Source organism: Ochlerotatus camptorhynchus, unplaced genomic scaffold, assembly GCF_037179485.1.
Source record: "Ochlerotatus camptorhynchus isolate MF236.1 unplaced genomic scaffold, CSIRO-AGI_Acam_v1.1 ptg000446l, whole genome shotgun sequence".
NCBI lineage: Eukaryota > Metazoa > Arthropoda > Insecta > Diptera > Culicidae > Ochlerotatus > Ochlerotatus camptorhynchus.
This window is the reverse complement of record NW_027040932.1, coordinates 242,790-269,168: the sequence shown is the minus strand read 5'-3', so window position 1 is coordinate 269,168 and position 26,379 is coordinate 242,790. Positions and strand designations below refer to the sequence as shown.

General features: G+C 38.8%; 1 protein-coding gene across 2 annotated transcripts in view; it reads left to right on the top strand.

Annotated features, from left to right (window-relative positions):
- The window catches only part of LOC135711946 (polyhomeotic-proximal chromatin protein-like), a 185,829-nt gene that overhangs the window by 150,422 nt on the left and 9,028 nt on the right, over positions 1–26,379 (top strand). For both annotated transcript variants that reach the window (XM_065234919.1, XM_065234920.1), the window contains exon 8: positions 13,497–14,264. In XM_065234919.1, coding sequence (XP_065090991.1) covers positions 13,497–14,264 — 768 coding nt within the window. The remainder of the gene's footprint in view (positions 1–13,496; positions 14,265–26,379) is intronic.

The window sequence follows — 26,379 nt, the reverse complement described above, 5'->3', positions numbered from 1 at the left end:
AGTGTTTTCCCGTGAGAAATGCTTCAAATATAAATTTTAATTTTCTGTCATATAGGGGAAATGGATTTAATGTCGGCCTAAATGCTCCTAATTTGGGCCCATACATAAATTCAGCAATCGACTAAATTTTCAATAGCGGCCAAAAATATCCATTAGTACCGTCCCAATCGTACATCTAGATAAAATTGATAAATAGCAGATTTTTAGCGATGGGCCCAATCTTAGATCAATAGGCCAACATTAGAGCAATTTCCCCTACGTAATGAAACCTCGGTTGATGTGTTTCATGAAACTCGAGCGCTCTTTCACCGATGTCAATCATACAAGGTCTGGAACAACAGGCAGCTTACTGGTGTTAGAAGCAAAAATGTTGTAAACATTGATGAACATGCGAATGACGGCAGCACAACATTCCATACTGAGAATGGCAGACGTGTCGTCACAGAAAACAGCTGTTTCGTGTAAAAAGATAAACATTGCGATGAAATACGAACACCACTAAACATTTCGACATAACACTAATACCAATAAGCCGGTAGGGCCAGACCTTGTATAATTGACTACTTTGTCAAGTAGTTTTGATGTGATTTTCTACCAGCTACTTCACAAAACTGGACCAACTAATTTCTATTTTTTATGAAACGCACAAATTTTGGCTACTTTTCTTGAAAATGCTTGAAAAAAAAAGATGAATGAAACGAAGAGAGAAAGAGAGAAACGATCAGTCCGCATCGTGCTCTCTTGCCGTGCGGATCTATTTGCTTTTTGCTGAAGGAAGTGTTACTAAAGGGTGATACGGTCAAAATTTGGTCAATATCAACTTGACGTATTTCTTTCAATTTTGCATTTAAAAAACCTGAACACCCCTCATTTTGAAGGTGTGTGTGTGTAGAATGTTGCTCCTATTTTGATTTTGGAATTCACTCTTCAGTTGTCAAAATGCCGTCCAAGCAAGAAGAGCAGCGTATCAAAATTTTGCTCGCGCATCGCGAAAATCCGAGCTACTCGCACGCAAAGTTGGCAAAATCGCTAAAAGTTGCCAAATCAACCGTTACAAATGTAATTAAAGTGTTTGGGGAACGTTTGTCGACAGCCAGGAAGTCTGGATCGGGGGGAAATCGAAAACCGGAAGCCGCTGAGACGACAAAGAGAGTTGCCGGTAGTTTCAAGCGAAACCCTAACCTCTCTCTCCGAGATGCCGCAAATAAGCTGGGTGTATCGTCTACAACCGTGCATCGAGCCAAAAAACGAGCCGGACTATCGACTTACAAGAAGGTAGTGACTCCAAATCGCGATGATAAACAAAATACGACGGCCAAAGCGCGATCCCGGAGGCTGTACACGACGATGCTGACGAAGTTTGTTTGACTGCGTGGTAATGGACGACGAAACCTACGTCAAAGCCGACTACAAGCAGCTTCCGGGACAGGAGTTTTATACGGCAAAAGGAAGGGGAAAGGTAGCAGATGTTTTCAAGCACATGAAACTGTCAAAGTTCGCAAAGAAATATCTGGTTTGGCAAGCCATCTGTACCTGTGGCTTGAAAAGCAGCATTTTCATAGCTTCCGGGACTGTCAACCAAGAAATTTACGTGAAAGAGTGTTTGAATAAACGTCTGCTGCCTTTCCTGAAGAAACATGGTTGTTCCGTACTGTTTTGGCCGGATTTGGCATCTTGCCATTACGGTAAAAAGGCCATGGAGTGGTACGCCGCCAACAACGTGCAGGTGGTTCCCAAGGACAAGAACCCTCCCAACACGCCAGAGCTCCGCCCAATTGAGAAATACTGGGCTATTGTCAAGCGGAACCTAAAGAAGACCAAAAAAACTGCTAAGGGCGAGCAGCAGTTCAAGGCAAACTGGCTTTCTGCGGCGAAGAAGGTGGACAAGGTGGCTGTACAAAATCTGATGGCAGGGGTCAAGCGTAAGGTCCGGCAATTCGGATTTGGAAAAGCGGAAGCCTATCTGAATATTTTTCCTGAATTTTATACTAATTGAACTTGAAAAAGAAATTTAATTTGATTTTTTAAATAAACGATTTCACCGATTTACACGCGTTTTCCCTTGACCAAATTTTGACCGTATCACCCTTTACTACCTAAAGCTACAACAAATTTAAACAGCACTTTTCAGTGCACAACCTGCAAAAAAATTTCTACCTTGTTCAACTCTTATTCCTCTTCGATCCTTGTTTGGACCCTACCCGAGGTAGTCCTTCTTTAATATCGATTTGGAAAATTCCTCTTCGATCCTTCAGATTCTTATAGTAATCTGCTTGGAAGTCGATTTGGATAAAAATTTACTGCCGCCATGGCGCCTAAACGCAAAAGAAAGGGGCAAACTCTTGACCCCCCTTCTGATGAAATTAATTTGAGTAATCAATTTGATTACTTACACGGATGATGAGAATGATCCATCATCCAAGAAAAATTCTAGTAAACTTTCCCGGCTTAATGCCAAGAAGGAAAAGATTCCCCCTATTGTGATAACCCCTTCCGATTTCCATGCTCTTCGCATGGAACTTTTGAATTTCGTGAAAGTTAAGTTTTCACTACAAATTGGACGTCGGGGTGAATGCCGTGTATTGGCTTAAACCTTGGACGGATTTGAATGTCTTCTCAAGTATCTTACTGAGAAGAAGCACATTTTTTTTTTACTTACGACACCAAAACTGAACGTGTGTTCAAGGTTGTCATGAAAGGACTGCCCAGTGGTGAATCCCTGGATCAGATCAAAGATGAACTGGCAAAATTACTTGGAGTTGTGCCACTCCAAGTAATCAAAATGAAAATGAAATCCCGTCCTGGCGATTCGCGCAACGGGATTTCTAATGATTTTTATTTAGTTCACTTCAAGTCTAGTGAACTAAACAACCTTAAGGCCTTAGAAAAAGCTAGCCTTATGCTCCATGTCCGAGTGAAGTGGGAACACTTCAGGAAGACTGGAGGAAATTTCCAAAACCTCACCCAGTGCCGTAAGTGCCAGGGATGGGGTCACGGAACTAAAAATTGCTACATGCCAGCTAAATGCATGAATTGTGGTGATTCCTCTCACGCAAAGGACGACTGTCCTGTGAAGGAAGATCCTAAGAAATTTAAATGTTCAAATTGTGGTGAAAACCACAAATCCAATTTTTGGGAATGTAAGAATCGCAAAGCGATCCTACAATCTCGTTCTAAGCGACAGGTAGGAAACGCTCCACGTTTCCGACCAGGTATAAATTCCTCTGCTGTTAACAACGGTCAGCGAGGAACACATTATACATTCGTACCCGTAGGTACAAATATCACCCCTGCTTCAAATTTTTCATCTGTACCTACTCCCCTCATTGCTAACAATGTTCAGCGAGTTAATGGAGCTACCTATGCTGCTATTGCAACGGGTAGAAATCAAAATACTAACCAACGTAATTCTAACGGAAATTTTGACAATTTTGACTTAGGAAGCATTACTGCCCCTAAAATGGAATTTTTACAGAATTCATTAATTGACATGATTTCTGATATGCTTAAATCTAACTCCATGTTTGATGCTATTCAAACTGGAGTAAAATTTGCTAATGATATTGTCATGACTTTAAAATTCAGTAATGGATTTTAAAGCATTAAATATTTTAAATTGGAATGCTCGATCTCTTAAAGATACTGAAGACGGGCTATTTAACTTTTTGAGAGTTCATAACGTGCATATTGCCGTTATAACTGAAACGTTACTTAAACCTGACCATAAGGTTAAGAAGGACTAAATTTATTTAATTTATAGAAATGATCGTCTTGATGGACCCTGTGGTGGCGTTGCCATCATTGTTCATAGACGAATCAAACATAAAATTCTTTCTTCATTTGAAACCAAAGTTTTTGAAACTTTGGACAACTTACGTTTATAGCTGCCTATTTGCCATTCCAATGCGTAGGCCAGCAAAAGAATTTTCTCAAGGGTGACCTCCAGAAACTTACCCATCATAGGTCTAAATTCTTCATTATTGGAGATTTTAATGCAAAACACCGCTCATGGAATAATGCTCAAAGCAATTTCAATGGTAATATTCTGTTTGATGATTGTTCTGTAGGTTATTACACTATTCAATATCCAAACAGCCCAACATGCTTTTCATCTGCAAGAAATCCCTCAACTATTGATTTGGTCTTAACAGATTCATGTCAACTTTGTAGCCAATTGGTTACCCATGCTGACTCGGTTCTGATCACCTTCCAGTATTTTTTGAAATATCCCAAGAAATAATTTGTAATCCCAACAGCTCTACTTTAAATTGCCATAGAGCTGATTGGGAGCAATATCGAACATTTATGGAATATAAGTTCGATCCAAACGTTCCTTTGCAAACCAAAGATGAAATTAATTATGCTGTTGAATCTCTGACTACTTCTATAGTTGAAGCAAGAGCTGCCTCAGTACCAAAATGCGAGGTTAAATTCGATTCAATTATAATAGACGACGATCTTCAGCTCTTGATCCGTCTTAAAAATGTCCGTAGGAGACAATATCAAAGAACACGCGATCCTGCCATGAAAGTTATCTGGCGGGATTTACAAAAACAAATTAAAAAGCGATTCTCTGCCCTGAGGAACAAAACTTTTGAAAATAATGTTTCTAAATTAGACCCAAGTTCCAAACCCTTTTGGAAACTCACAAAAATTTTGAAAAAACCTCAGTAGCCTATTCCTGCGCTTAAATAAGGTGGTAAAATTTTGATCACAAATTTGGAAAAATCTCAGAAACTTGCTAAGCAATTCGAGAGTTCCCATAATTTCAGTTTGGGTCTTACTAGTCCTATTGAGAATCAGGTTGCTCGGGATTATCTGAATATTTTCTCTCGGGAAAATATTTTTGATGATTCCTGGGGGACTGATTTGGACGAAGTAAGGTCTATAAATAAAAAAATTCAAAATATGAAAGCTCCAGGTGATGATGGAATTTTCTATATCCTCATCAAAAAACTCCCAGAGAGTACCTTGTCTTTCTTGGTAAAATTATTTAACAGATGTTTCCATTTGGCATACTTTCCTGATAAATGGAAAAATGCAAAAGTTGTTCCAATTTTGAAGCCGGATAAAAATCCAGCTGAAGCTTCTAGCTACCGTCCAATAAGTTTGATTTCTTCAATAAGTAAACTTTTTTAAAAGATAATTTTGAATAGAATGATGCTTCACATCAATACGAACTCAATTTTTGCAGATGAGCAGTTTGGATTTCGCCATGGGCATGCAACTACTCATCAACTCTTAAGAGTTACCAATTTAATTCGTTCAAACAAATCTGAAGGCCACTCAACTGGAGATGCTCTTCTAGACATAGAAAAAGCTTTCGACTGTGTTTGGCATGAAGGTTTGATTGCTAAATTGAAAAAGTTTAATTTTCCACTTTACATTATGAAATTAGTTCAAAATTATTTAACTGACAGAACTCTGCAGGTAAATCATCAAAATTCCAAATCCAGTGTAGGAGTTCCTCAGGGTAGCATTCTTGGGCCTATATTGTATAACATTTTCACTTCGGACCTCCCTGATTTGCCTCAGGGTTGCAACAAATCTTTGTTCGCTGACGACACAGGCATTTCCGCTAAAGGAAGAAGTTTTCGTGTTTTTTGCAGCAGACTGCAGAAAAGTTAAGATATTTTCTCTTCTTATTTACAAAACTGGATGATTTCTCCCAACGCTTCCAAAACTCAACTTATAATATTTCCACATAAGCCTAGAGCTTTGTTTTTGAAACCTAGTAGTAGTCACATAGTCACTATGAACGGAGTTCCAATTTCCTGGTCAAACCAAGTCAAATATCTTGGATTAGTACTTGACCAAAAATTAACTTTTAAAGATCACATTGAGGGCATTCAAGCCAAATGTAACAAATATATAAAATGTTTGTATCCTCTTATAAACAGGAAATCCAAACTTTGCCTGACGAATAAACTTCTAATATTTAAACAAGTTTTTAGACCGGTTATGCTTTACGCTGTGCCAATATGGTCTTGTTGTTGCACTACCAGGAAAAAAAACTTCAAAGGATTCAGAACAAAGTTCTGAAGATGATTTTGAAGTTGCCTCCCTGGTACAGTACTACTGAGGTACATATAATTTCGAATGTTGAGACTGTAGAACAAATGTCCAACAAAATAATTAATAATTTCCGGCAAAAATCGTTGCAAACCTCAATTGCAACGATTAATTCTCTTTATACTTAGATAAGATTTAGTTTTAGCTTTTAGTTTAAGATATCAATTGTTATACTGACATGCAGGTTTAAAAAACCTGTTTAAAATACTGAATTGCTAAGACAGGAACAATGTAAAAATACTTAGATATATATCGTAACAATTAAGGCTCGTAAGTTACTGTAGTAACTGGAGCACATAGGTTAAAATGAAATGTAATTTATTTTGAATTTGAAACAAATAAAGAGTTAAAGAAAAGGGGAAAAGTCATCTTTTGGTCCGATTTGATCAGCTGCCACTACTCCAAGGTGGTTCTGGAGTGGTATGCTGCCAACAAGATCGATTTTGTCCCCAAGCTAATGAATCCTCCGAATTGCCCGGAATTTCGACCAATCGAAAAATACTGGACAATTTCAAAGCAGCGACTTCGACGAAGCGGCGGGGCAGTCAAACACATCCAGCAAATGCGGGCTAAATGGAAGAAATGCGCTGATTCCGTGTCCTTTTCCACTGTGCGGGCGCTGATGGTCTCCATCAAGATGAAGTTACGAGATTTTGTTCGAACTGGAAAAATGTAACCATCTAATGCTGTAACTTTGAAGTTTTAATAAAAGTACTGTAAAGCAACCATTAATGTACTTTTTAAACTTATTGAATCACGAATTACAGGTCTTTTTGTGCGTACCAATTTACTTTTAGTAATCTTCGTTTGAAATATTATCAGTTCCTCCAAAAATTTGCACTCACTACGCTTTTGATTATTCATTTTGTTATTAACATAAAACGTTGGCATACCAAATTAGTTAAAAATTAAAGCATATAGAATGGTGAAATATAGTGGGCATGTTAAGCATTTTACCATACATCTACTAAAGTAAGCAATATAATTGTACATTTGCAGCGTTAAATCTTGGAAAAGTTTATCATAAACTGACCGTTGAAATGTAAAAAAAAAAATGAATGAGATGAAAAACCATATGTTTTTTGAACGTGTAAAATTGTGAATCTAAGATACCAGGTGGGGCATACTGAGCAAGCCACGTTTTGTACAAATTGATTGTTTCATGTATACTCTTGAAATGTTAAACTTTTGCCCAACAGTCTACGAGGTATTAGAGGATTGAGGGGTAGAATACATTCGGAATTATGGGGTAAAATGGGTTCTAAAATCGATGGATTTTTTAATTACACCAAAGGATGGTCTGTATTTACTTTTATCATTTCATAATAAACTTCAGGCATAACATTTGATAACGGCACAAAAGCATTTGTAAACAAACTTTCTAATGCCCGAACCAAAGTACGCCCAGGCAAACCAACAATATCTTCGGATAGGCGCAACTATCACCTTTTCGAAAGTGGTATTGGTTTGCGTGGGCGTACTTTGGTTCTCGTGTACAGGGCCTTAGAAAGTGTGTTTACAAATGCTTTTGTACCGTTATCAAATGTTATGCCTGACTTAACAAAACAATATTAACATAAATTCAATAACAGTGTTCACTTAAAACAATCACATCCCGTAAAATAAATCCAATAAAATTACAATGATTTTGATTATCATTGTAACTATGATATTTATTGTCAAACCCACAGATATTGGTTACCTAACAAGTTGGACAAACCATTCCATGGCATTCATGGAACCAAATAAGACACTGGTAGCATTTACGCCAATCTTCACCGTGATTAGAGGTGCTGAAGGAACTGCCACAATCCTGTTGGCGGAGCTCGGTTCTGAGTTCCACGTGGACGACCTCGCTTACGGTTTGTTTCTGCAGTAGTTTTGACGTTCAGTTTCTTGTTTTTCTGAAGTTGGTCAATATCCTTCGTAGCTTGCAGCTGCTTTAGCACTTTCCGATGAGAACTTCGTGTAATATTTGCTGCTTTTTCTCTTTTTCTGCCACGCGTTATGGTTCGTGTTGTCGACTTTGGTACAGGATGAACCATCTCTGGGGAAACCTTGAACCTTGATGTCGATGATTCCGGTGTGCAAGCAGCCGGAATTTCCAGTGATCCAGCGTTTTGCGTATTGTTCTCCGGTATCATGGAGTTCACAGGTAAGTTAAGCTCAGCATCGTCAAATCCGTGAAACGGTGGTTCATCATCATCATTCAAAACATTGGTCACTTCTGATGGTACAAAATCAATGTCATTGAAGGCGAAGCGATTCAAAGGAACAATTCCGGTTTTACGAAAAACCATTGACAACTGTTTGAGCTCGGCAAGTTTAACTAAAAGCTTTCCTTAGAAGACCACTAATCTCGTTGAGTGTAGCTACCTTGCCTGCGTTTGCTTTCAAGTAATCTTCTACAGCTTTCGAAAAGCTGCTTTTAAATGGCCCCATAAAACTGACGTCCAGCGGCTGTAGGTGGTGGCTGCAATGGGGTGGAAGACAAACTACAGTGGCATGATTTGCCGTTGCCCTCTCTAGAAACACCAGGTTCTTAGTATGGGAAGCGTGTCCGTCTAGTAATAGCAACACGGGATTTTCAGCTGTCGGGCGCGTATGGTTAAGAAAATGATCAACCAAGAATTAAAGTCTTCCATCGTCATCCAACCCGATGAGTTGCATCGAAACACAGTATCCGGTGGTGCGCCCTGCTTAAGACTTTCACATGCATGCGGTTGATAATAATCCCCTTTCTCCGGACGTAACACAGCCCACTTGTCGCCTTCCACGGAGCGCCAGTACCTTAGATTTCTTTTTTTGAATCTGCAAAATTATAAAAAGTATGTAATAATATGAGTGTACAACTACCCTCCCCTTGGCTAGTTTTTAACCTGGACGTTGGTAGGCGGGCCTAATCTTATGCTTCATAGTGGAGCGTTGGAGACGGTTGGTTTAGGTCCGGCATCGTTGGCTCATGCCGTGACAGAATAGCGTCATAAGCATGCGATGAGGATTACTGAGCTTCCCCTCTCTGATGAACCATTGCATAAGAACCAAAGTTCTAGCCTGAAGTGATAGTATCACACTTGTTACTCCTTAATTTGAAAGCCGCGTTGTATTACGCTTACGTATAGGCACTGGAGTTGGGTGCGATACTGGCGGGTTTTGCCGCAAATCACTCTTATTTTATTTATTTTTACGCAGATAGATTTATTTGGGTTTGCAAGGGAATTATACTATTGAAATATTTCAGAAAGTGCTTAACAGTGCTCCTTCTATTTGCGTGACAAGCTTTCATTGTTGTTTTCATTGAAGTAGGTATTACTCAGAGAACAATGTTAAACACCATTTTTGTACATGGTATTGTAACTAATCTTATACGTGCTTCATTTTGATTTGGGATAAATGTTTGAACTATGGCTCGGGATTCCACTGTGGCGTGCTTCTGTTGTGACATATCCATACGTAATTTTTTGGGAGGACATAGTGGAAATGTGTGAGCGTAGTTGGAGCATATACCCTATATAATTTAAAAATCAGTTAGGAAACTATCTTCAAAGTGAAGCATTTTAGTCACATGAAGGTGTCACCTGGGACGAACTAATATATAATAAATATAGGTCAAAGACAAAAACAATTTGATACACGTTAAATTTTAGATTATATGCACAAGTGCAGGTACTTAATAAAGCATGTGTTATAATTGATTAGGTAGATTAGAGATTTCAATTATTTATTAAATTAGGCTAATGATCATCATAATCATCAAATGCACTTAAATTAGAAAATTTAGACAGTCTTATAACATTAAGTAGATTAACAAAAGAGTTAGGATGCGGGGGGTCCGCTTAGGGAGGCAACTAGCCTTTAAAGCAACTGGCAACTAGCCTTTTCATATATTGTCTGTTTATTTTGATGGTTGCTTTAAAATATCAATTTACATTAATTCAGCAATCGACTAAATTTTCAATAGCAACCAAAAATATCCATTAGTAACGTCTCAACAGCGCGTCATCTAGATAAAATTGATAAATAGCAGATTTTTAGCGATGGGCCCAATCTTAGATCCATAGGCCAACATTAGAGACATTTCCCCTATGTGAAAAGATGAATGGGTGGGAGATGGATTCTCGGTTTCTTTACATTTTGCAGCACAAATCTAGTACTATGTGTCATTTCCTCAAAACCCCCCAATAACCGACCTCTCCAATCCCTTCCCATGGCGTTCAAGTGGTCCGCATAGACTATTCAGCCATTACCCTTCCTTTATCCTCGGCTTTGGATTGACTTGCGCTCCCATTGCCCCACCAAACGCTGCAAAATGAAAATGAAAATGAAATAATATGAGTGTACAACTACCTGTACCTAGCCTACCGTCACAACGGAGGTTTCATCCACGTTAAAGATCCGGCTTGGCGTAAACTTCTCGGCCGCGGTAACTTTTTCCAAAACATTGTAAAAAGTCTCTACATTATGCCTGTTGAACGCTTGTACACGCGCAGCTGATGTGGCTTCCGGTCTTCGAAGCGATAGTTCCGGATGTCTCTTCCGGAAACCCCTGAGCCAGTCTTTGCCAGCCAGTTGACTCTCGACGTTGAACGGGTGCTGTATTTGATTCCGAACCGCCATCTGAAAAGCCAAGCTGCGGGATGAAAGATCTACCACCGATTCCTAGTCCTGACTACTTCAAACTAGGGGAACAGGATCTTTCAGTAATCAAAGGAACACATCTTAGTCCTTGTGACTTTTTATGCCTTGTTGATAGTGATAAGTCCTCGGGTTGCCTGGACCGAGGATGATCTTGAAACAAGGAAAAAATGAGTTAGTTAGTCTTCATCTATGTGATTCCTAATCTTCTATTAGTTGTTCCCTAGTTTGAAGTGGTTAAGACTAGGGTTCTGATGCATGGTCATTATCGGTGTCATACCTTAATTTTGTTGCTAAGGAATCCAATTTTGACTGACAAAGGGGCGCGCCTTTGGAGGGTGTTTCAACACTCCGAAGGGTATAAATAGCGGGACCTTTCAATTAGAGTCGGATCCTTGCGTTAAATGCAAGAGTGGCAACTGTAAAAAAAATCGAATACTTCATCATTTCTCAATAGTGATGGAGTAATACGACATGCACTAAACTAAGGACACGGGATATACTACAATAGATCAATTTACTGGTCGCAGTAGTTTTAGGTCCCGAACAGAGGAAGAAAAAAGCTAAATAAATACCTACGACGCGGTATTCTGAGTTCTTAAAACCTTATTTAGGATCAACTGATTTTTTATATTGCGCAGTAAAGATATGCCCAACTTACACATTTTACGACATTTTTCAAAGTTTAAATGCGTTTTATACAATAATTATCTAGAAATTAATTGCAGTGCCGGTATAGAAATAATTTATTTTGAATAGAATATTATTTGCATAGAAATTTATGGCTAAAATACAGGGTTCTCATTATGCCCCACTATGCCCCGCCTACCCCTATTATTACTTTTATTTCAATGATTATGATAATTCAAACTATACATTTACATTTTTGTCTGTGTATATATTTTTGTTTATAAATCTAGTTTTTCCTAATTTCTGTTTTGGTCTAAAATCTATAACGAAAAGAGCTATTCTTACATCAATGGCTCATTTTCCAGATTCAGTTAAGAATATACTTTAAAGTACAAGTCTTTAAATTTTAGAATGTTCAACATTTAATAGTTTTGATTATAAATCTGTTTTTTGAGGCAGCTTATGGCACTTACGTTAAGTAAACACGTAGCCCTTCATTAATTGTTTTAACGAAAAAAGTTTCTTGTAGAACTTGGACAAATTCCGTTGAAGTGATGGAAAAACCTGGAAAACTCAGGGAATTGTATTTAGCAAAATGAGTAGGGGCTCTATAATAAAGATAGTAATAGTAGAGTATCACCTTAAACCTTTGAATTAAAGTTAAAGTGGATTTAGGGCAGATTTAATTCAAAATTTCTTGTAACAACCCTCAAAATGACAGCAATTGGCCCACGCAGGTTTCAGCTTTACGTTTCTCTCTCATTGAATGTTTAGGAAATGTTATTATTACGAAAAATATGTTGTTATGCGAAATGAGCATTTGCAACCTAGCTCTATGTAGCTCTGAGATAACTATACCCCCATCCCCCCCTTTCTCAATATTCAAAATTCCTGATACAGACAAAAACAGCTGCCGTACAGGCATTTTGCAAAATTATCTGGCATCCCTGACACCAAGTGAACTTGACATTGGAGATCCACTTTTGTACACAAAACCGTAATGTGATATGTAGCTCACCGCTCGCATTCGCGCGATAGCAGCGACCGAAAAGAGAAAGCGCAATTAGGAAAATTCTCATTCTCACTTATTTATTCGGCGTGCAACAGTTTGTGCATTCCTTCCACACTGACCTCGATTAATAAAACAATAACAGAGAATCCTGTTACACGATCAATAGTGGATTCGTTCCATGTTCTGGTATGAATCATATCACGCCGAGAAGAAGTGGAGAACCATGCGTCCACTTTCTTCCCCCTTCCCATCATAATTCATCGATTGAGTTCGACACCCACTGACGACGCCATGCACCCTCTTCCTAGTGGGAGGTAGACGGCCTACCGATTTAGTCCTAAGCTCGCTCTCACGTCGCATTTTTTTTGGTTTGGTTTTGGAGAGCAGGCATCTAACATACACTCTGGGAGTAGATACTAGCGCTGCATTAGTAGTGTCCCTCATCTACTGAGCGCCAGTCGGACGAAGGAACGATCGAAATACGAAGCACGGCCTTTTTTGTTTGGTGTATTTATTCACTGTTTGTTGCAGACAGAAGTTTAGCGCGCAGTTGAGTCACACACGTTGGACGCCGCGTGTTTACAGAAGTTTATACGATTCGCACACCTACCACCACCTCGCAACGCATCACAACGACGTCGTCGCAGCATGGTGCGGTGGATGGCAAAATAAGCTCCTAAGCACTTTTCGTGTTCGCATGTCGCTTCATTTTCGTCACTTTCTGCACACTTTGGCTGTGTACCAGCCAATTTCCATCATCATCGCCGTATCTGACGAGGGTAGGTTGTCCCGATTGTGCTATCGCGTCATTTGGTCAATTTTTGCCTTATTTTCTTGTACGCTGTACAATGTTCGCGAAATTTGGCACGTCACACCCGTTCGGGGCTCAATTTTGCGAATGAGTGAGTAAATGAGAATTAGCCTTGCCAAAATTGATGCTAAAATGACGAGTGCTGTTTTTCGCGAATGGTTGGTTGGTTGTTGCGCAAATAATTTGCGTGAGTCGCTTTGGGTTGTCTTTTCAGGGTTGCTAATTTACGACCTTCATCCGCTGGTGCAAAACACCAGGTGAAACCACTTTTTTTAGCGATGGTACCTAGTTCAACCGCTTCAACAATGTATCGTTTGTGTTTGTTTTTTTTTGCAGAATCGGTCCAGAACACAGCTGCCGCTGCGGATAGCGCATCTGATGCGCAATTAAATGGTCCAACGCCGATGGACACCTCGTCGCCTGCACCTTTAACGACCACGACGTCGACAACGACGACAACGGCAACAACTCCGACAGCAGCGACCACAGCATCAGCGTCTGTATCCATCACACCAACAACAACATCAACAGCTTCAGCAGCAGCATCAGCCGGGCAACCAGCTGTCGCGTCGTCGGATGAGCCGGCAGGTGCAGTCAGTACGACTACTATCGCGCCACAGACAACGACAACGACCAGTGCCTCGTACACGACAACGACCACCAGTTCGCTTTCGTCGTCGGCATCGATTACTACTACCAGCACGGCGGCCACCAGTGTAGCCACAGTAACGGCTACATCCGCGATGACTCCAGCCGTCGTCAGTGCTAATGGATTACTGTCGACAAGCACAGCAACGCCGACTAATACCGCTACGGCAGCCGCCGGTACAACTCCGACATCAACTCATACCGCTGCCAGTACCCCCACCACCCACACTGGTGGCAGTGCGGCAGCAACCGGTTGCAACACCGTGGCCGGCACTGGGCTCCTACCCCAGAGCAAAACCGGAACAACCACGGATAAGGGCGGTCTACCGAAGGCCATGATCAAACCGAACGTACTAACGCACGTCATCGAGGGATTCGTGATACAGGAGGCGAACGAACCGTTCCCGAACCACTGGCAACGCGGGCCGGAGTGGGACTCCTGCGACGAACCTCCGAGTAAGTACTTGACTATGCTTTTTGTTTCGATTGGTTTCGTATAGTTTTTGTTAGTCATTGCCATGCAAATTTGCTGTTTTGCGCATCAACTATCCAAGCAATTAAGTGCTTTATTGATGGATTGAAAACAACCGGTTAAAAGTAATGTGTTAAACGCAAATGTTATTTAAAATACAACTTCTTCACGGTGTCTCTGGTAGAATACCATTATTTAACGAAAAATCAGTATCACTGAAACACCCACCAAACGAAATCTTAGGTTCCCCTTAATTTACAGCTAGTTTCAAAATGTTCTACCGAGGGTAATTTTTCCTTAATTTTTTGGGCTTAAATGGGTTTGAAGATTTATTTTGAAAGAAAAAAAAAAGATACGAAAACATGTAAAAATTATTCTAGGATTCTAGGAAAAATCGGGGGGATAGAACATTTTCATACTAGTCTCAAATAAAAGGTGCGAGCCAAAACTTTCGTTTGGTGGATGTTTCAGCGACACTGAGTTTTGTTTTTCTTCCAGAGTCTAATTTGACGGATTTCGATCATACGATCGGTTTTGGCTTGGTAGAATAAAAAAACAAAAGCTGGATTAATCCACCTATGGTGAGATAAGAACCTTCTTAATTTTTAAAATTCCTATGAATGTTCAGAAATCTTTCAGTTGAGATTTTAAAATTGAATGATTATATATTTCAATGAACGATAAACAAAATGGACGATATACATTTATCAAGAAAAGTCAAATCGACGTACAGTAGCGCTCAAAAGTCATTTTTTCAACTCTTTATTTATTCCGAATTCAAAATAAATTGCATTTCATTTTAACCTAGGTGCTCCAGTTACTACAGTAACTTACCAGCCTTAATTGGGTTCTTTAAAGGTATTGAGGTAAATGCATATTCGTAATCTGCATTATAAATGAAACCCAAACCCAAAATTTCATCAATTTTGGCACACTGGAACTATTTTAAATAAGTACGATTACATTTGCAAACATCACCTAATTAGCGCCCCTCGGTGTCACTTTGTATGGGAGCGAGCTGTCAGTTTGTCAGTTTAGTGTCAAACAGTGAAGTTACTATTTTGCTTTAAATCATGATTTAAAAATCGAGATGAAAGTGCGTGGGGTTGAAAAAAATATCGCTGTGCTCAGAAAACGAAGCTCTTTCAGATGATATATAAAAACCGATATATTTTTCAAAATTAAAGAACCCAATTGTTATGATATATATAGTTATATATAGCTTTTTTTTTTACATTGTTCCTGCCTTGGCAATTCAGTATTTTAAGCAGTTTTTTTTTAACTGCATGTCAGTATAACAATTTACATCTTAAAACTAAAAACTATTGAGGATTGCAACGATGTTTGCCTGAAATTATTATTTTTTTTTTGCTGTACATTAGTTCTACAGTCTCAACATTCGAAATTCTATGTACCTCGGTAGTACTGTACCAGGGAAGCAACTTCAAAATCATCTTCAGAACTTTGTTCTGAATCTTTTGAAGTGCTTTTTCTTCCTGGTAGTGCAACAACTAGACCATATTGGCACAGCGTAAAGCATGGCCGGTCTGAAAACTTGTTTAAATATTAGAAGTTTATTCGTCAGGCAAAGTTTGGATTTCCTGTTTATAAGAGGATACAAACATTTTAAATATTTGTTACATTTGGCTTGAATGCCCTCAATGTGATCTTTAAAAGTTAATTTTTGGTCAAGTATTAATCCAAGATATTTCACTTGGTTTGACCAGGAAATTGGAACTCCTAGTGACTATGTGACTACTACTAGGTTTTAAAAAAGGAAGCTCTAACCTTATGTGGAAATATTATAAGTTGAGTTTTGGAAGCGTTGGGAGAAATCTTCCATTTTTGTAAATAAGAAGAGAAAATATCTAAACTTTTCTGCAGTCTGCTGCAAATAACACAAAGACTTCTTCCTTTAGTGGAAATGCCTGTGTCATCAGCGAACAAAGATTTGTGGCAACCCTGAGGTAAATCAGGGAGGTCCGAAGTGAAAATGTTATACAATATAGGCCTCTTACCTCGAGGAACTCCTGCTCTAACATGTAATCGACCAGATTTGGAATTTTGATAATTTACCTGCAGAGTTCTGTCAGTTAAATAATTTTGAACTAATTTCATAATATAAAGTGGAAAATTAAACTTTTTTCATTTTAGCAATCAAACCTTCATGTCACTCACTGTCGAATGCTTTTTCTATGTCTAGAAGAGCAACTCCAGTTGAGTAGCCTTTGTTTGAACAAATTAAAGTGGTAACTCTTAAGAGTTGATGATTAGTTGAATGCCCATGACTAAATCCAAACTGCTCATCTGCAAAAATTGAGTTCGTATTGATGTGAAGCATCATTCTATTTAAAATTATCTTTTCATAACGTTTACGTATTGAAGAAAGCTAACTTATTGGACGGTAGCTAGACGCTTCAGCTGGATTTTTATCCGGCTTCAAAATTGGAACAACTTTTGCATTTTTCCATTTATTAGGAAAGTATGCCAAAATCTGTTAAATAATTTTACCAAGAAAGACAAGGTACTCTCTGGGAGTTTTTTTTGATGAGGATATATTCCATCATCACTTGGAGCTTTCATATTATGAAACCTTTTAGTTATAAATCTCACTTCGTCCAAATCAGTTCCCCGGGAATCATCAAAAATATTTTCCCGCGAGAAAATATTCAGATAATCCCGAGCAACCTGATTTTCAATAGGACTAGTAAGACCCAAATTGAAATTATGGGAACTCTTGAATTGCTTAGCAAATTTCTGATATTTTTCCGAATTTGTGATCAAAATTTTACCACCTGCTTTAAGCGTTGGAAAAGGCTTTTAATGTTTTTTTTTCAAAATTTTTGTTATGTTTTTTTCAAAATTTTCAAAATCTAAAGGGTTTGGAACCCGGGTCTTATTTAGAAACATTATTTTCAAAAGTTTTGTTCCTCAGGGCAGAGAATCGCTTTTTAATTTGTTTTTGAAAATCCCGCCAGATAACTTTCATGGCAGGATCGCGTGTTCTTTGATATTGTCTTCTACGGACATTTTTAAGACGGTTCAAGAGCTGAAGATTGTCGTCTATTATGACGTTTTTGCTTACTGAGCAGAAGACCGTGGGTTTAGTCCCAAGCTCCTTTGCGTTATATGATCGTTAGGACATCAATTCAGCTTATCGTTTTCCAAAACGAACCCTGCTGCAAACCAACCCTCTTATCCAACATCCCAGTGATTCCTCGTGGAAGTGCAAAGGTGTTCTCGGCTTCCATCAAAGCGAGTGTCATGTCAACACAGTTGCCGTGTTTTTACACATTGAGGATGATTGCTAGTCCCAAGCATCGTCTATTGGTTCTCTGTGTAATTACAGCTGATCTGGCAGTAACAGAGTAGCAACCGTGGGCGGTCAATCAAGCTCAAGCAAGCAAGCTCAAGCTCAAGCTCAGTAATCATGTCAATTAATGATTTCTGTAAAAATTCCATTTTAGGGGCAGTAATGCTTCCTAAGTCAAAATTTTCAAAATTCCCGTTAAAATTACGTTGGTTAGTATTATGATTTACTACCCGTTGCAATAGCAGCATAGGTAGCTCCATTAACTTGCTGAACATTGTTAGCAGCGAGGGGAGTAGGTACAGATGAAAAATTTGAAGCAGGGGTGATATTTATACCTACGGGTACGAATGTAGAATTTGTTCCTCGCTGACCGTTGTTAACAGCAGAGGAATTTGTATCTGGTCGAGAACGTGGAACGTTTCCTACTTGTCGCTTAGAACGAGATTGTAGGATCGCTTTGCGAGTCTTACATTCCCAAAAAATTAGATGTGTGGTTTTCACCACAATTTGAACATTTAAATTTCTTATAATCTTCCTTCACAGGACAGTCGTCCTTTGCGTTAGAGGAATCACCACAATTCATGCATTTGGATGGCATGTAGCAATGTTTAGTTCCGTGACCCCATCCCTGGCACTTACGGCACTGGGTGAGGTTTTGGAAATTTCCTCCAGTCTTCCTGAAGTGTTCCCACTTCACTCGGACATGGAGCATAAGGCTAGCTTTTTCCAAGGCCTTAAGGTTGTTTAGTTCACTCGACTTGAAGTGAACTAAATAAAAATCATTAGAAATCCCGTTGCGCGAATCGCCAGGACGGGATTTCATTTTCATTTTGATTACTTGGAGTGGCACAACTCCAAGTAATTTAGCCAGTTCATCTTTGATCTGATCCAGGGATTCACCACTGGGCAGTCCTTTCATGACAACCTTGAACACACGTTCAGTTTTGGTGTCGTAAGTAAAAAAAATTGTGCTGCTTCTTAGTATGATACTTGAGAAGACATTTAAATCCGTCCAAGGTTTCAGCCAATACACGGCATTCACCCCGACGTCCAATTTGTAGTGAAAACTTAACTTTCACGAAATTCAAAAGTTCCATGCGAAGAGCATGGAAATCGGAAGGGGTTATCACAATAGGGGGAATCTTTTCCTTCTTGGCATTAAGCCGGGAGAGTTTACTAGAATTTTTCTTGGATGATGCATCATTCTCATCATCCGTGAGCAAATCAAATTGATTACTCAAATTAATTTCATCAGAAGGGGGGTCAAGAGTTTGCCCCTTTCTTTTGCGTTTAGGCGCCATGGCGGCAGTAAATTTTTATCCAAATCGACTTCCAAGCAGATTACTATAAGAATCTGAAGGATCGAAGAGGAATTTTCCAAATCGATATCCAAGAAGGATTACCTCGGGTAGGGTCCAAACAAGGATCGAACAAGGTAGAAAATTTTTACAGGTTGAGCACTGAAAAGTGCTGTTTAAATTTTTTGTAGCTTTAGGTAGTAGTAACACTTCCTTCAGTACAAACTAAATAGATCCGCACGGCAAGAGAGCACGATGCGGACTGACGGGAGTGCTTCCTTTGTTTTTTTAAACAAAGGGTGTAAATAGTCATACTTTGCACTTTTAAATGCTTCTGTTGTAGCTATTGAATTGAAGATTCGTACCAAATAAATAATTGAACCATTAACGCTGAAATCATAGATATAGTTTATGTCTTCTGCTCGATAGGACGAAAATGGGCGATTAAACCGTTCTATTCTGTTCTAAATTTTTGCCTTATCTCAGTAAACATGTATAAAAATATTTATAAATAGAGTTGGTTGGAAATGCTAACATGAAGCTTTAGTGTGATGATTTATTAGCTAGAGAATGATCTTTAGAACGTGGGGCTTTAGGTAGTGATGAAAACGTCGCTAGAACTATTCCACAGCCGCAGTCAGTTTATGAGCAAAAAGAGGGACGCACATTTTTGCCTGTGGACTTGGAGACATACTTCAAGTCCCCGCGTACATCGTACGGGTTAGGCAAAAATGTGCGTCTATCTTGAAAAACTGTCGCATTAATGGCCCTTCGCTCATTTTCAACTTCTATTCAATTTTCATACTGCCGTACTCTAACGGAACTATCCACCTACCCTCTTCTAAAGATCATTCTCTAGCTAATAAATCATCACACTAAAGCTTCATGTTAGCATTTCCAACCAACTCTGAAAATCGTTAACTTGGCGTATGAAGTAACATAAAAACACTTTGAATGTATTTATAAATAATTGCAATGTGATATTCCTCGCCTTGTGTTTCACTGGATTCTCACTCGCATCTTCCTTCAGTTATAATACCAACTTCGTTTTCAATGGTGTTATTCCACTAGGACAACTTGAGAGGTATAGGTGAACCAGCCGCATGGCAACTTCTGTATTTCATCATAATCACGGAAACATTACATAAATGACGCTTACGCAATTGCGGTCGCACGCAATTATTATTACGTACCATTTCCGCAAGGATTTTAGTTTGAGTCAACACAATGATTACATGTTCAAGGCTGGTGACAGCATGACTAATTTAACTTCTAAATTGTTCCCTTTCTTTTTGTGCGCCTTTCATTATGACTCTCTTCCATAGTTAGTCTAAGTTATTCTTAGTTGCATGTTTAGTTCACAGTACCGTAAATGGGGGGGCAGTTGATCGCTTTTTTACTAATACATCTGAATATTTTTCCTGTGCATTTTTATACCTGTGGTGGCAAATGCTTTTCTTATTTCGTTCATAAATTTCAATGGATTACAGTAAGCTGTCAGTTTTAATCTCACAACTACTGACAGCATGGCGCCACCGGGTAAAAAGCTGCTAGGTGGCAACCCTATCTTGTTTGGCTTGCCTTGACAAGAGCTAACATCGCTGCTGCGGCCCCCCGAAATCTCGCGTCACCTTTCAAATAGACCAATCTACATTGATCCATTCTCTTCATCGACTCTCTCGACGTAAATAACTTGGCTGCATTAATATTTCAGCTCAATTCGACAGTGAGCATGCATAAGGGCGTAAACGCGATGATCGTTTCTCTTCGTCGTGTTAAATTTCCATCAATATGGGCTTTTTTGTAACAGGGACGATGTGCAGAGGCCGATAATCTATCTATGTTAGATGCATGTTTAGTAATCCAATGTGACGACTTCTTGTTTAAAAAAAATTAAAATATGGATATTGTTGAAACAGGGACGACGTATAGAGGCCGGAAATTGATGAAGAAATAAAATTGGGTTATTAGCGGAATGCTTTAAATAAAACAGCTTAAAAAGGTTATCTTCCATTTAATTCCACTTAATTAATTTTAGTATCAATGACATATAAGTATTTCGACTACGATGTGCAGTCTTCATCAGTGTCATTCCCACTTAAATCTTTGATTTGTTAGTTAGGTAGGTTCCGATTCTGCACATTGTAGTTTCATTTTTATACCTGTGATCTTGACATTTTTACCTAGGGGATGAGTACTTAAGGGGGTTAGGTTTTGATAAGTTTTTTAGTGGGAATGATGATGAAAATTAATTAAGAGGAATTAAATAGAAGATAACCTTTGTTTTTTGCTTTTTACGAATATTGATGTTTGACTCCATTTTGGAATCCAAAATGGCATCTTTGGCCTCTAATAACCTGTAAAGTACCATACAATAGGGTATTTGTGGAACTGTGATGACGTTTAGAAGTCGAAAATCGTTGTATGACTTCATTTTGAAATCCAATATAGCGACTTCCGGTTCTACCATAGAGTTCAAACACGAAATGTCCAGAAAATTGAACGGAAATTCAGGGAAACTCCGAGAACTTCAGGACAGCGAAAACGTCAATGAAGTCCCGAGAACTCCTGGGTCGTTCTGAAATTTTCAGAGAAGTTCCGAGAACTATAGGGAAGTTGCAAGAATTTCATAGAAATGCCAAAAACTTTATTGAAATTTAGAATACTTCAAGGTCTAAAAATTTCAATGAGCTTAAGGAGAGGTTTTAGGGGAGTGTATGTAAAATTTCGAAACTGCAGGTTGACATCTTACCGAATATAATTTCCTTCTGAGAACTGACTTAAAGTTCTCGAAACATTCCTAAGTTCTCGTAATTTTGCAGAAATACTCGCAGATCTCCAGAACACTTCTTATAAGTTTGTGCAAGTCTTGGTTGTATTTGAACACCTTAAGAGTTTCTTGAACGTCCCTGAAGTTGTCGGACATTTCCACTGAAGTCTTTGTAGCTTACCTCAAGTTTCCATAACATTCCTCAAATATACGGAACTTCATTGAAGCCCACGGAACTTTTCCAATTTCGTCAACACTTCCCTAAACCACCTATAAAAGCATAACAGTCCCATACATTGTGCTACTAAAATCTACATGTTCTGTTCAGAAAATATCGAAAAGTACAAAATCTTGAATATCTGAGAACTTTCCACAAAATCGGAGAACTTTCTAGAATATCATAGAACTTTAAAAAAATTACCGTAACTACCGAGAAATGGCTAGAATTTCCAAAAGCTCTCACAATGTCCTAAAAAATTCCAAGAATCAAGGTTGTCCCACCCATAAGAGTCAACGGAGAAGTACATTTTCAACAACCTTTTTCTCCGCTTGCTGTTTTCCATATGGAACTGATTTTTTGTTATGGGCGTTAAAGATCTAGGCATAATGAGGAATTCTCGGATCTCCCCTGAAAATCTAGGAATAGTTAAAGAATTTTCGGATCATTCCAGAAGTATCTGGACTTCGTAGAACTTTGAACTTTGAACTTTGATGATCCGAAAATTCTTTAACTATTCCTAGATTTTTAGGGGAGTCCCGAGAATTCCTTATCATGCCTAGATCTTTACTAGCTAGCTTAGCTTCTTGGAAATTCATGAATGTTTTCAAAACAAATCCGAGAACTTGCCTGAGTATCTGAGAACTTTGTTTTACGGTTTGGCGACTTTGCAGTCAATTTAATTGTTTATGAGAAAGTTTGAACATACTGAGAGGTAAGCACATATCATCGGTAAGAGACGTGTGTGTGAGAAAATTTGCGAAAAAATCTAAGGACACCGTTGGGATTCGAACCCACAATTCTCATTCAGTACACGGTTGTATTGCCAATCATACAACGGAGGACCTATGGTCTACGGATGTATTTGGCTAATGACATTTGAGTTTCGAATCCGTGTCCCACCCTAGTCTTTTGCGCAAGCGTTGTCTGATACACAACAATCGTCTATTATCGACGGTATGTGCTTGTACCGCAACCACTCAGTATCAGTTGATGTGAACAAACACAGCTAATTTTTGTTGTACATCTTACATGCTGAAATATGTCCAGTACAGTATGAATATAACATTTGAGCTGCCGGCCTCACCTCCGACAACCGGGCCGTAGTGATGAATATCATCAATTACTTCTACTTTGATTTACGGTTTAGCGACTTTGCAGTCAATTTAATTGTTTATCAGAGAACGCTTGCGCAAAAAGACTAGGGTGGGAAACGGATTCGAAAGTCAAATGTCATTAATCAAATACATCCGTAGACCATAGGTCCACCGTTGTATAATTGGCAATGCACCCGTGTACTGAATGGGAATTGTGGGTTCGAATCCCACCGGTGCCCTTAGATTTTTTCGCAAATTTTCTCAGTATATCTGAGAACTTTCCACAAATACGGAGAACTTCCTAGAATATCATAGAACTTTCTAAAAATTCTGAAAATTTACCGAGAGCTCCACAATTTCCGCCAGCTTCTCTGAAAATCCGAGAACTTCTAAAAAAATTCAAAAATATTAGAGAACTTTTCAGAAGTTCCGGCAACTACCCAGAAGATCTAGAAACTGCACAGAAGTTCCGGGAAATTCTCATAAATTTCTGAGAACTTCACAGAAGATCCAACAACTTCCCAGAGGTTCTGTGTACTTCTCAATACTACTAGATCTTGGAATGTCCCAAAAGACCCTCGATCTTCCTAGCAGATCTGCGAGCTTTCCAGAAATTACTACAACTTTCCAAAAAATCCGAGAATTCCCCAGAAGATTTCAGAACTTCTCATAAATTCCAAAAAATTCGTAGAAGAACCGAGTACTTCCCAGCAATTCTGAGAGCTTTCCAGATTTTTTTTTCCAAAAAACTCCGAGAGCTTTCCAGAAGTTCCATAAACATTCCAGAAGATTCGAGAACTTCGCAGAAATTCCGAAAACTAACTTCCCAGAGTTTCCGAGAACTTCTCCAGAGGATGCGAGAACTGCTAAAAAAATCGAAAACTTCCCATCAGTTCTGAGAGCTTTCCAGAATTTTCGAAAGCTTGCCAGAAATTATGAGAACCTCTTAGAAGATTTGCGAGTTTCTTAGAAGATCCGGAAATTTATTTCAAATTCTGAAGACTTCTCAATTAGTCCGAGAACTGCCCAGAATTTATGTGAACTTCCCAGAAGGTTCTTCTTAGAACTGTTCAGAAGATCGTTGAATAACTGAATTACTCGTGATCTTTCCAGAAACTCCGTGAACTTCCAAGAGGATCAGTGAATTTCACAAAAATACTTAAACGACTCAGAAGTTCTGGGGACTTCCCATTAATTTCGAGAACTTCACAGAAGATCCAACAACTTTCCAGAAGTTCTATGTACTTCTCACAAATTAACAAATTAATACTAGATCTCGGAACGTCTCATAAATACCGAGAGGTTCCCAGAAGACCCTTGAACCTCCTAGCAGATCTGAGAGCTTTCCAGAAATTACTGCAAACTTCCAAAAAATCCAAGAATTTCCCAGAAAATCTCAGAATTTCTCAGAAACTCCAAAAACTTCGTAGAAGATCCGAGTACTTCCCAGAAATTCTGAGAGCTTTCCAGAAGTTTCGAAAACTTGCCAGAAATTCTGAGAGTTTCTTAGAGATTTGAGTGTTTCCCAGAATTTCCGAATACTTCTAAGAATTTCCAACAGATTCTTACAACATGCGTGAACTACCCACAATTTATGTGAGCTTCCCAGAAAATTCTTCTTTAAACTGTTCAGAAGATCATTGAATTACTCAAAAATTCCGTGATCTTTCCAGAAACTCCGTTAACTTCCTGATCCTGATCCTCCGAATTTCACAAAAAATACTTCAACTACACAGAAGTTCTGGGAACCAGGCTTGCTGAAACTCTTCGAAATCACTGGAGGTTTTAAAACACTCTTGTCCTGCGAGTTTAGTCAGCTCTCACCTCGAGTGTGTGGCGGCAGAAATATGGAAGAAGTAAACAAAAACTTGAGAGAGAGAGGCAGAGTGGACTTCAGTGAGAGGATGATTTGACGTGAGGTGCGCTTTTCGAGACTCCGGATGACTTTTTTGTTCGACGCAAGAAACTCTGATTTCACCCAGAGTGAGAGTAAGAGCGTGTGATAGAAAACATGAACATGAATGGCAGCAAACCTTCGCTCAAAAGCTCTGAAGCTCAGTGGAATGATTTGGTAGTAGGCATTCTACTCCTCAGAAAAATGCTACACTCGGCTCATTTCAAACTCGCGAGCGAGGCTGCTGGGAGCTGCACAGAAGCTCTGTGTATTTTTCACAAATTCCGAGTAATACTAGATCTCGGAACGTCTCATAAATACCGAGAGGTTCCCAGAAGACCCTACAACTATCTAGCAGATCCGAGAGCTTTCCAGAAATTACTACAACCTTCCAAAAAATCCGAGAATTTCCCTTTAGACATTCCAAAAACTTCCAGAATTTTCGAAAGCTTCCCATAAGTTCCGAGAATTTCTCAGAAGATCTGAGAGCTTCCCATAAAAATCCGTGCATTTACAACAAATTTCGGAAACTTCCCATAAACTCCGAAAGCTTTTTCCAGAAGTTCCATAAACATTATAGAAGACTCGAGAACATCGCAGAAGTTCAGAGCCCTTTCTAGAGTTTCCGAGAACTTTTCCAGAGGATGCTATTCCCAAAAATTTCGGCAACTTCCCATCAGTTCTGAGAGCTTTCCAGAATTTTCGAAAGCTTGCCAGAAATTCTGAGATCCTCTTAGAAGATTTGCGATTTTTCCACAAGATCCGTAAATATATTACAAATTCTGAGGACTTCCCAAAAATTCCGAGAACGGTCCAGAATTTCCGACAGATGCTTCGAAAAATATCCGAAAACTACCCACCATTTATGTGAGCTTCCCAGAAGGGTCTTCCAAGAGCTGTTCAGAAGATCTTTGAAGTTCCCAGACATTCCGAGAACTTTTCGAAAATTTCGATAACTCCCCAGAAGATCAGCAAATTTCACAGAAATTCCAAGAAATTCTCAGAAGTTCAGAGAACTTTCCAGAAATTCTGAGAACTTCCTGCAATTTTTTAGAAATCCCACAAACTTCTGAGCAGTTCAAAGAATTTTAAAATAATTCAAAGAACTTCCCAGAAATTTCGAAGTCTTCCCAGAAGATGCGAGAACTTCCCAAAAGTTTTGGGAATGAAACAAAATTGAAGAACTATTAGGAAATTCCAAGAAAATTATGACTTAACTGCCTATTATAATTGCATATCAGTTCTATATAAATTTTTGAAAATTTTGAGATAACAACGCTGTCAATTGACATCTACTTTCGTATCATGTGATAAAACTAAGTACTTTGATAATGAAAAAAAAAAAAAATAAAAACAACATCATGTCAGTTTGTTCGCATATAAATCTCATCCTGGAATGCAATTCTCCAGAGGTCAAGTTACAGTTCTGCTTTTTGAGTTGTCACATTTTTCGCTGATATAACAAAACATGCAAGCTTGAATGCACCTGATTTTAACTTGGAAAATATAT